The following is an 11,734-nucleotide window of genomic DNA, read 5'->3' as shown; positions in this document are numbered from 1 at the left end:
CAGTACAGTCATCTGTAAATATTTTTATTTTCTCAGGGTTTTTGTCATTGATTTTCTCAAAGTCCCTAAAATAAAAAATAATAAATAAATAAAAAAAACTTTTACATGCACTTTTACATGCACAAAATAAACTTTTTTGAGCCCTCAAGAAACTATTCACATGTGCATGGTAATGTTTTGCATGATTACACATTACAATTTCCAGTTTTATAAAACCTATTTCCTTTGTGCATCACTGCCATCTTACTATGAATAAAACGAGAGCATGGATGCACATGAATTAACAGAGCTCTACCTGCTCAAAATGTTGCTTTTCTTACGGTAGTACCTCTAATATCAAGGCCTGGTGTCCAATTTAACACATCCTCTGTGGCGGCACAGAAACCATGACACGAAATGGGCTGATGGCATAACATTTGCCAAAAAAAAAAAAAAAAAAAAAACCTTTCTCTCCACCTACTAGCTTGTACTTATTTGAACAATGACTGAGACTTGGTGTTACGAGCACTTCCTCTGTCTGACTGCCTCTTCAAGATGAATCGCTTTTTGTATTCCCCAATTGTAAGTCGCTTTGGATAAAAGCGTCTGCCAAATGACTAAATGTAAATGTAAGTTCAAGGGTCTATAAAAAAGACTGGTACTGTAAAAAAGTGTGTAAGGTTTGGCTTTCATTGGGGCAGTATGCCATAGGCTATTTCAAGGCCTTAGGTAACGCATACTCTGTGGTGGCCAAGAAACCACACCACAAAATGGGCTGATGGCACAACAAGTGGCTCAGTGTGCATTGTCCTAAATTTAATGGTTCATTGTGCACACATAAAACTCTGTATATTTTTTTTATTTTTGCAAAGGTCCTTGAGGTTACGTAATAAGGTGCTAAGCATATAGTGTGAAGAAGCCCAAAATGCTTATAACCTGCATTTTGCATAATAAAAATATGCACCTTGAATTCATTGTCATATTTGGTGATCACTAAAGAATGACTAAACAGCTGCCATGAAACCTCACTTCTTGTACGATAAATTTATTTTCATTAAATTCTTAATTTTCTATTATTAAAAAAAACAAACTAAAAAGGGTCAAAAGTCTGGAAACACAAATATTTTTCCATACTCTACTTTCTTTTTTCCATGCTTTTCCCAACCCTGTAGGAACCCTGTATATCATGTCCAAATCTGGGTTAATGACACTATTTCATAAGAGATTACACCTCATGATGCTTTATCCAAACTATGTCAGCGCATCTGTCCAAAGAAAACAACCATGTTCTTACATTTGATTTTTGTCAGTGCTTGTGCATTAATGCTCTAATGTTCCTATCCAAACCACCTTCAAGTACAGGCAAAGAGATGTCTTTTGGCATAAAACCAAATATTTCTCCGCTGAATTTGCATGCAGGTAAAACCCTCCCGAATGTGTCTTACAAAAAAGCACAAAAAAGTCAATGCATCTTTGAATTCACTTTAAAAGCATGCGACAGTTTCCTGGCCATTTTGCAATGCTCTTTTGAAGTACCCACGCTGGCCCTCAGGAGGCGCTCGCGACGTTTGTTTGAAAGGCCCACATGAGCACTCTGACGTGGGGTGAAATCTAGCCAGGTAACGGTGTCGTTGCAAACAGGAAAATTACCTCTTTTAGTCCACTTATTTGGCGATAGATTGCAGGGACAGACGCGTTACAATGCCGGGTAAGTCCTCTTAACAGCCCACATCTTCAAAAGAAGTCATTAATCTTTTGACTTTGTAAGTGCAGTGTGCTGCTCTCACTCTTTGTTTTGTAAAATGGTAGCCATCGCTGAATGCGTAGAGTAACGACACAGAACTAAATCGACACATTTAGCGTGCGATATAAAGCAAATTAAACCGTTATAGGCTCACTTGGCAGAGTTCGTGTAAAGCGCAGTAGATGGAGGCCTAGTGAGATGAATGCGATGGAGTCGTGTGGCTAGCTCACGCATCCACCACGCTCCCTCATTTCCTTAACCAAATCCTTTAAAACTTGAGTATTTCAAACAACTAGCGTCCGTTTTTACTTCAGTGGCATTCAAATAACATTTAAACGTTGCTCTGCGAGGCCAGACAACATTTTTTTCACGTGGAAAGACTGCTGTTGTTGTTATGGCTCGAGCTAACACGCATAGCTTCACAATTACACGGCACGCTCACAAACGTAAAGTTAGAGCAAGTGTTTTATCCAAAGGTAGGACTCATCTTACTGCAGAAATTAAGCTGATTTGATTGGAGACTTTTTAAAGTGGTTTATACTATAGATGGTTTTCTCTGGATCCCTAGCCAGGCCTCATGTTACAATGAATCAAATCCATGTGGAGAAAGATGGTGTCGACTGACCTCTTCTTTGTCTCATTTATGCAACACACTAATAGTTAGTAACAGATAGTTATATAATGTTCTTTAAACCGTGTGCGTTACTCACGGTGTCGTGTCGCAGGTATTAAAAGAGCTTAGTAAACATTACTGGGCCTTCATTTTGTAATATTGAACGTCTAATTTGTTATTAAGTTTTATTTATGCGCCAACACAGTCTTTAACAAACAGAGAGGGGCTAATCATTCTTGCTGTGATAACAATGACTTAAATTTGATTACGTTTTTATACTTGAATTGTTCATTTAACACATGCACAGTAATGAGTAAAGTTTTACTGATGCATATAATCTAAACTAGGCATTCTCAAATCTGGCCCACTCCTGCAGAGTTTAGCTCTAACCCTAATCAAACACACCTGAGCATGCCAATCAGTCTTAGATCATTAGAAAATCACAGGTAGGTGAGTTTGATCAGGGTTGGAGCTAAACTCTGCAGCAGAATAGACCTCCAGGGAAAGATTTGAGGAACCCTGATCTAAAGTAAATGTATCCAGTGCCCATAAATCATCTTTGTTCGTTGGTATTAATTTTATGTGTGTTTGAGGTACTATGTACTGAGAATGGGATCAGTATTAGTATTAATATAGCATTTTACACCCCCAGAACCTGCTGATATTAACAGTCCTGAGGTAGCAAAGACACCAGGAGGCAGCGGATCAGGGAAGGATGAGAATGTTGTGAATGGACACAAGGAGGGGGATGCCAACCCCTTCGCAGAGTACATGTGGATGGAGAACGAAGAGGAGTACAATAGACAGGTCAGTGTGAGCCTGCTGAACGCTTATGCCTGCTGTATGTATACTTCTAAATAGGGGTCGAGCGATTATCGGCCTGGCCGATTATTGGCACTGATATTAAGCATTTTTATGATAATCGGTATTGGTCATTTTCAAAACCGATGTGCCGATAAAATTATTTAATTTTGAAACGCGCTATTTGGCTCTGATGCAGCCTGTCGGAACTCACCACTCTGTGGCCTAGAGCAGTCTCCGCCCACCGCGCATCTGATTTGTTGAGAGTCAGGAGTTCGACCAATCAAGGTGGAAGACTAAAGGCGCTCTCACACCGAAAGCGCTTGCTAACTGGTGCTGCTTCACGCATCAGTTATCTCTCAAAGGCAGCAGCAGACGTTGCTCAAGTTGCAATAAATTACAATCCACTACACTGAAGTTGTAAAAACCTCAATATTATCTATTTATGGTTTCCGAGATGGGGGAAACGCAGGGGGAATCGCGGAATCCAGTCATATGGAATTTACTGTATAACGCGGAGTCAAGGAATTAGCCAAAGTTTGGATGAATTAATCAAAAGTAGGTCAGTACACTTAAATCGACTCATGATATGGACTATCTGTAAACATTAAGCTGCAAAAAGACTATTTAAATATGAATTCTGCATGTTCGGCTTGTCTCTGTATGTGAAAGGCACAGACGCGCGGTTTTGACACACACACACACACACACACACACACACACACACACACTGAAGTGCGCGACGCTCGCGGTGTTTTCCGCATCTGCCATGTCACTAAATGAGGACATAAATACATGAACATCATCCCCAGAACTGCTCTGAGAGTTACTTCATGAGCATTTGACTGTTTCGTTTGAGTAAAACGATCGTCATATCATAAATAGGCTACAGAAACTTAAGAGGTCCTCATGGCAACCCGTCAAAATAAAAGTTCGGTTTATTTACTAATGCTACTACAATTATTACAACTTTTGTTTAAAAGAACAATCACACAATACGCTATTTCTTCCATGTTTTAATTTTAATAGTAAACCCATTTGATTAAAATATCAATTAAATTAATGTTTTATGCCTTCATTTGCAGTGCACTGTAAATGAAAACTAATGGAAATTACTGTTACATAGGCCAAGATTAGGATGATGGAAATTGGGACATTTCAATAGGCTATTGAACCAAGTGAGCCTATTACAGGCTATTAGTGTTATAGTTTCATTAAAATAGTTGCGATCTTCTTCACAACTTCTACAATGGAGCTATGAAGGCAATTAAATTATTTACACTTATTATATACATTGTGCTTTTTAAATTAATCAACTGATGTGCATTAGATGATGAATTGAATAGTCACCTCTTGTAGGTTATGATTTAGTCACCTGAAAATTATTAATGAAGAATTATGAGAGGTTATGCTATTACACATACATTTCTAACATGTAAATTAATGAAGCCAAATACTTACATTTTCCCAAGCTGTTTAGCTTTGGTATTTAGTATTCATAGGCTTAATCATGAAGCATACAGTGGCCCCACTTTTAACTCTCTCTTTATATATTACCCTTATTGTAGATGGATGCATGGGGGAAGACAAGAGTAAGAAGTGCAACCAACACTAGGGAAGGCCGTTTTTGTCAGAGCCCTTGTTATTCTTAATTTTGACATTCATTTTAATTTTTACACCAGACATGTATATCGGTGCAATATATCGGTTATCGGTCTACTTGGTCTGTAATAATCGGTATCGCATCGGCCCTGAAAAACACATATCGGTCGACCCCTACTTCTAAATAGGAGGATTCACAAGTTCAATAAAATTTATTAAAGGAAATTCACACACTTACCATTTACTCGCCCTTATAAGTCGTAAAAAGTAAAGTCGTGACGTATTGTCAAGTATGGTGACCCATACTCGAAATTGGTGCTCTGCGTTTAACCCATCCAAGTGCACACACACAGCAGTGAGTAGTGAACAAATCCACACACACACACACACACCGTGAACACACACCCGGAGCAGTGGGCAGCCATGCTGCAGCGCCCGGGGAGCAATTGGGGGTTCGGTGCCTTGCTCAAGGGCACCTCAGTCGTGGTATTGAGGGTGGAGAGAGCGCTGGACATTCCCTCCCCCCACCTACAATCCCTGCCGACCTTTCGATTACGAGTCCGACTCTCTAACCATTAGGCCACGACTTCCCAATGTCACTTATGTCACTGCAAACCTTTTTTCTTCCATAAAGCAACTTTAATTTGAATGAGTGGGTGTCATAAACGTTCACGTAGTCAGGCTGCACGATTAATCGAATGCAATTTCCATTTGCATTTTGTCAGTAAAGCCGGTTCTGTAATCAGCAGTAAATCTCCATCACCTACTTTCAGGTGGAGCAGCATTCACTACACAGAGCCATAGTTCACTGACAGGTAACGCAAAAACATCGCAAACGATATTATTGCACGACTATGACAGTTGTTTGCGTAGCTTCTCAGTGAACTACGGCTCTGTGTAGTAAATGCTGCTCTATCTGAAAGCATGTGAAAATACCACATTCACATTCATAACATCAGTCGAGTGTTTGAAATAAATCCTTCTGTGAGATGACGTGGCTTCTTACACAGAATAAGGCATGCAACATATTTCATAGTATTCTAAGCAGTAATAAATGCATTGCATTATAAATATACTGTATTATACTGAAAATTATTAGAATTATTCAGATAAACCATATATTATCGTAGTTGTGTGTTTATTAGTCACGTTGAATCAATGAAAGTGCAGTTAAATCTTCTGTTAATTCAGCTGCAGCGGGTTTCTTCTGCGGGGTGTATTTGGAGTTTCCGCTTGATAGCGCTCTCTGGCCTTCAGGTGGAGATTTACTGCTGATCACAGAACCGTGCTTCACTGAAAGATACGCATGAAAATCGCAGCTTCTGCCTAATCACGATTTCGATTTCACTTCGATTTATCGTGCAGCCCTATAGTCAATACAACAGATTTTTTTACGCCAAGGTGTTCTAATCTCTTTTCCATCGCAATTTGAATGAAACTGGCCAACCAAAAAGATTCACACTTTTGGTCGCATGTCAAGAGCCAAGTGAAAGTGAATAGCAGAGAAATAATCCAGAACCTACTCATGTATTTGGTGTTGTTTGGTAAACATCACAGAGAATACAAAAATCTGATATCTGCTTTTCTGTAAGCACCACCTACTGTCAAGAGAGTGAACTTACATTTTCAGTCAGCCAGTATGTAATTTTTATACATGGGCTGAAAAGACAAATTGCATGCAAAAATTAGCCCGAATTTGAGAACGGGAATTTAGGCTGGATGTTAGAGTTTCCATTTTCCTTTCAAGTGAAGTGGATGGTGATTATGTGTGGCAAAAAGTCATTCACTGTTAATCTTCCCTTGTGCTATAGTTCTCATCCCATTTGCGGTCATGTTTTTTAAACTGGCCGTGTAGTGGTTTGTCGTGTTGCTTAAGAAGCAATAGTGTTTTGTGTCAATGCCATCAGAATATTTGTTCAATGTAATACAAGGCAGCATTTTCCTTTTTGAACACATGCATGAGTGAGATTTGAGAACTGTAATGGAGGGGATGGTTTAAGTGAATAAAGATATTGCAATGTAGTGTAGAAGTTGTATGGAATACTTTAGGGTGCTTTTTGTTCATTTTTATTTTAGTGATGGACTCATATTTTTTTATGATCAATGCAGATTATGTGTATGTTTGAGAAATCATAGCATTTATGATTTGTTTCCTGTCTTGGCATTTTTTTGGAATGTTTTGTGAACCACTGTTTATTGCTGTATATAAACACAAAATAATCTGATGAGATTGGCTGAGATTCTGAGAGCAAGCATGTTTGAGCGAGACCGTCTGTCGCTGCGTACTGTCTGACTGTCGTGACTAACGTTACTTTGTATCTCAAGTTACACAGTCTGATTTGTTTTCACAAATTTGCAGTGTTTGTTCTCTCCATCTCTAACTGTACAGCAAGTCAGAAGAACTACCATAATGACTCTTAAAAAGTGGCACCTTACAATTCATACACATTTTATATTTATATCCTTTAAACAAAACTGGCATAATCGCCTGAATTACAACATGTCTAATATGTATTCATACAGTAGCCAATGACCACTAAATTTGGGTCGGACATCTTGCTGCAGGTGGAGGAGGAACTGTTGGAGCAGGAGTTTCTTGAGCGCTGTTTCCAGGAGATGTTGGAGGAGGAGGATCAGGATTGGTTCATTCCTGCCAGAGACCTTCCCCCTGGAGTAGGGCAGATCCAACAGCAGCTTAGCGGGCTGTCGGTCAGTGACGGAAACGCCGAAGACATTGCAGTAAGTATTACAGCGTAATGATTTGATGCTTGATTTACAGTAGGAATGTGCATCTCCATAACTGAGGCCAATGTGATGCGCATCTCGATGCATAGCCTACAATACATTGAAGATGCATATGGGGCAGCTAGCGATGTGATACGATTCACACCTTTTAGGATGCAGTGCGATCCGATTTCGATTCAACACGATAAGATTCAATGCAATACGATGCAATGGAAAAAATGATCGCTTTTATTTCTTTGGTTCAAACAGACAACAAATCATAAATTAACTTGTGTTTAACGCCTTGAGGCCTGTTTCTTAAAACAAGTTTACCAAATAGGCCAGGCTTATTTCAGTTAGTCTGACACTGATTTGGTTCCATAAAGCAAATTTATCAAAGATCAACCTCAGTCACTGTGGCAACTTATGCTGGAAAGCTAACCTGGTCCAGGGCAGGCTGAATGTCAGGCTAAACTGAGTTCTTCTAACACTGACCAATAGAAACGCAATGATACCCCTGATTCTCTCACTATAGGCTACTACAGCCATGCAGCCTTTCTCTCTGGTTTTATGGCAGATGTACCTTTGATGTACCTTTTATAGTTAGAACAGATAGCATTAGAACATTACAATCTAGCATTGCTCTTTAAAACATTAAAATCACCAACCTAAAAGTTAAAATCACTAAATTAAAAGTAGACTTTAACTGCTATAAGAAACACACATTAACTCATCGGAGCTTAGTAATTAGGACTGTATTAGCTTAAATTTTATTTACCATTAAAGTATTACCCTTTACAGTTACTGCTGTCATAAAAATACACTTATGTAGGTTTAAAATTCTACAAAAGGCACATTTAATGTCAAACAACGAATATTTTAGCAAAACGCATATTTGACTCAGAATTATTGTCTGTGTAGCGCGCAGCAGCGCTCGTTGCTCTCGCGTGCCTTGCCCACTCCTGACAGCAAAATTGATATATTTGCGTTACTTTCTAACATTTACAGATGAAAAATATACTCGTGACATGTCAGTTATACACTGAGGAAAACACAACATCTCAAATGCATTAAACGGCACAGATATATTCGCTGTTTGCCATGGTGGATCGATTTGATCCATGGTCGACATTAAGGGCTGATTAAGAATAAGTGCTCAAATTAGTTAGATTGTGTGAACTTATACTGTCGTTTATGGAACCGCTTTAACCCCGATTGATTTGTTAGTTTATTTCAAGTCAGGTTTTGGATTTTAATCCCTGCTTTTACTCAGGTCTCCGTAGTATTGTGATATGTCTTATTCACATGAAGCGGTGATGAGAGAACGCGCATGAGAAACAATTTCGAGAGGAGAAATCAATCTACATATAACATATTGGTCACTTTCTAAACAAAAGTGTAGCGCATCCAGTAGTAATTATATATAAATCGGTTTTTACCGATGCAAACATTTTAGAAACAATGCATTGCGATACAAATACAGGAAACCGCTTTGTAGACCTCAAATAAACTTTGGTGAGATTTTAATGTTGTAATATGTTCTTCATCTGTTTTTTCTTCCACAGCGCAAGAGCAGTTTGAACCCAGAGGCCAAGGAGTTTGTTCCAGGTGTGAAATACTAGAGACCCTCCAGTTAGGGGCTTCTTTATAGAGACTTTATGTGACCGCTGGTGGCCAGGGGTCACCCTCACACATACTTCAATCTTCCTGGGGTTGTGTGGGGCTCGTGGGTGGGGAGGGCGGGGGGTGGGTGGGTGCTGGATGCTCTTCTATAAGCTTTTTATTTCCGTCTGTCTCCATGTATAACGTGGGCGGGTTACTCAGTGTAATGTTCCTATTGGACCGCTGCAGATTGTGACTAGTTCTCCTGGAAGATCTTTGTATTAATCTCAGAGGAACAGTTATGTGATTTCCACTATTGTGATAGTGACTAGCAGTATGCCCCCGTGTCATTGCCATCTTTTTTTTTTTTTTTCCTGTCTTCTCTTTTATTTTCTTTAAAAGGAAGTTTTGTTGGGGAGGTGTGTGTCATAGGGTGGGAGGGTAAAGGGCTGGGACAAAGAAAACCTGACAGTACAAGGAGCGTTGACGGGTGGACCATTCTATGATGGACTGAACTGGTGGCAGCTGACAACTTTTGAGGGATTTTCACAGAAACATTTTTTCCGGTTTCTTTTCTCCTTCCTCCGTTGAAGTTCTGTCACAGTGTGCAACACGCATTAACAAAAATGGAAAAAAAATCTAATAAAACAAGCAGGTTCCCTCTTGGGCATGTTCTGTCCCATGATGTCTTTTTGTGTTTGTGCATTTAAAATAAACTAAACCTCAGCCCTGAGCATTCTTAACCAGTCTTTTGGCTGGTATCTGGGGACATAAACTAGTAGACCAGTGAGATTTGGCAGGACTTCACATAAACTGGATTGGTCAATGGAGTTTTGGGTAGGCCTGTAGAAGATTAAATGCATCAAATGGTGAGCTAAATAATTATTTCAGTAATGTAAAGTGATTCTTAAAAAAAGCATAGTTAAAGCTGCTGTCTGTAAGTTTTGCCTCTTTGTCGTCATCTGTTTGAAAACCTGGAATTGCAGTTACTTGCGGAATTATCTTCCTTGCGTGGGATGTCCTCTGGCACGGCTTCAGCCTGGATTAAATGTTTTGAGGTGAATGTGTGTCAGTCAAGTCACCGCACCGGTGTGGATGTTTACTGTACTTCGCAATCACAGATTCTAGCCTACGTCTTGGAATATATGACCCAAATAAGACTTTTCACCGTATATTGCCATCTGAACAAGCAAGTAACAAGTCTGCCACGTTTGTTCTGACCAACTGAGTAAAAAAGCATTACAATAAATCGCACTACCAATGGTGATTTAATCTAAAAATCAGTTAGCTGATCTTTAGATTAAATCACATCAAACCATTAGATTAATCACATCAAACCATGCAAATTGTTATACTTTATTCTCAAATTATTAATGTTAACAACATCAGTGTTGAGTGACGAGTATAGTGTGTATTAACGTGTAGATTTCAACTTCTGTACAATCTAATCTAATTGTCATTTGAATTTCATATTAAGAAATTATTTTAACCCAAAAAACGAATTATGCTCCCTTTGAACTTGTTTTCTTTAAAATACAAATCTTGTGTAATTCCAGGCTACCTGTAATCCGAAGCAGATTTAAAACTAATTTAATTGTTTTCACATTCCTTTCTGGATTACAATCCGTCGTCAAAATTATAAATTTAATTATTCTAGCTGCTGTAAGAAAAGGCTATGAACAATCTGTCACCTGCAGAATCCTCACATGCGATAGCCTAGTAGCCGGGACAACTTTGTTTGCAGACGTGACGTAATGAGGCAGCAGCGTGCTCGAATTTCCTGTGAAAACCTACCCGTACCACTCAAATTAGAAAACATTATTATAAACTAACCGTTGTGAATCGGGCTAAAGTAAGGAGATAGTTTTGAACACTGGCTGGTTATGTACTTGCTCAAATATTGATTTCGGATTATTTTTAACCAAAACAAGTTACGGACTGCAGCTTTAAATGAATAGCTCACCCAAAAGTTTGTTTTGTCATGGGAATAGATTTGGAGAAATTCAGCATCTCATCATTTGCTAAACAATGGATCCTCTGCAGTGAATGGGTGCCGTCAGAGTAAGAGTCCAAATATCTAAAAGCACTATAATCCACACTACTCCAGTTCAACAACTAACATCTTGTCAAACGAAAACCTGCATATTTATAGTAAAACAACTGGCCAAAACATAAAATCCATCCAAAACAGAAAGTCCATCTCCTATTCTCCTCTCACATCAAAACCAACCATCATAACTAACTGTTTTGGCCTCTTCTCGCTTGTAAATGGTGCTTAATCTGCATATTTCTCTACTGTTTCAGACAAAATTACCTTTTAAACTGGAGAAAGCGATATAATGGATCGAGGACTCGTATATTAGCCGTAAGCAACAGTTTGAAGTTATCTTGATGTATTTGTTAATTACAAACATGCAGCTTTTCACTTCACAACATGTTAATTGATTGGCTGGAGTCTCGTGTATTATTGTGATTGTTTTATGTCAGCTGTTTAGACTCATTCTGACGGCACCCATTCACTGCAGAGGATCCATTGGTGAGCAAGTGATAATTATATTTCCTCAAATCTATTCTGATTAAGAAACAAATTAATTTACATCTTGGGTGGCCAGAGGATGAGTTAATTTCCAGCAAATTTGGATTTTTGGGTGAACTATTCCCTTAATTGG

The 11,734-nt window shown here is 38.8% G+C and overlaps 1 protein-coding gene across 1 annotated transcript; it reads left to right on the top strand.

Annotated features, from left to right (window-relative positions):
* The first annotated feature begins 1,536 nt into the window (after window positions 1–1,536).
* Window positions 1,537–9,749, top strand: paip2b (poly(A) binding protein interacting protein 2B). The gene is made up of 4 exons (XM_079423339.1): window positions 1,537–1,687; window positions 2,989–3,143; window positions 7,305–7,478; window positions 9,029–9,749. The coding sequence occupies exons 1-4, from the start codon at window positions 1,681–1,683 to the stop codon at window positions 9,083–9,085; spliced, it is 393 nt and encodes a 130-aa protein (XP_079279465.1). The 5' UTR covers window positions 1,537–1,680; the 3' UTR covers window positions 9,086–9,749.
* The last annotated feature ends 1,985 nt before the right edge of the window (window positions 9,750–11,734 follow it).

Source organism: Barbus barbus, assembly GCF_936440315.1.
Source record: "Barbus barbus genome assembly, chromosome: 8".
NCBI lineage: Eukaryota > Metazoa > Chordata > Actinopteri > Cypriniformes > Cyprinidae > Barbus > Barbus barbus.
This window is presented reverse-complemented; position numbering and strand designations above follow the sequence as displayed.

Excerpts from the sequence above, each read along its gene's own strand:
- paip2b (XM_079423339.1), top strand. Across the intron at positions 3,144-7,304 it reads AAGAGGAGTACAATAGACAG|GTGGAGGAGGAACTGTTGGA; the intron begins GTCAGTGTGAGC and ends ATCTTGCTGCAG. Across the intron at positions 7,479-9,028 it reads GAAACGCCGAAGACATTGCA|CGCAAGAGCAGTTTGAACCC; the intron begins GTAAGTATTACA and ends TTTCTTCCACAG.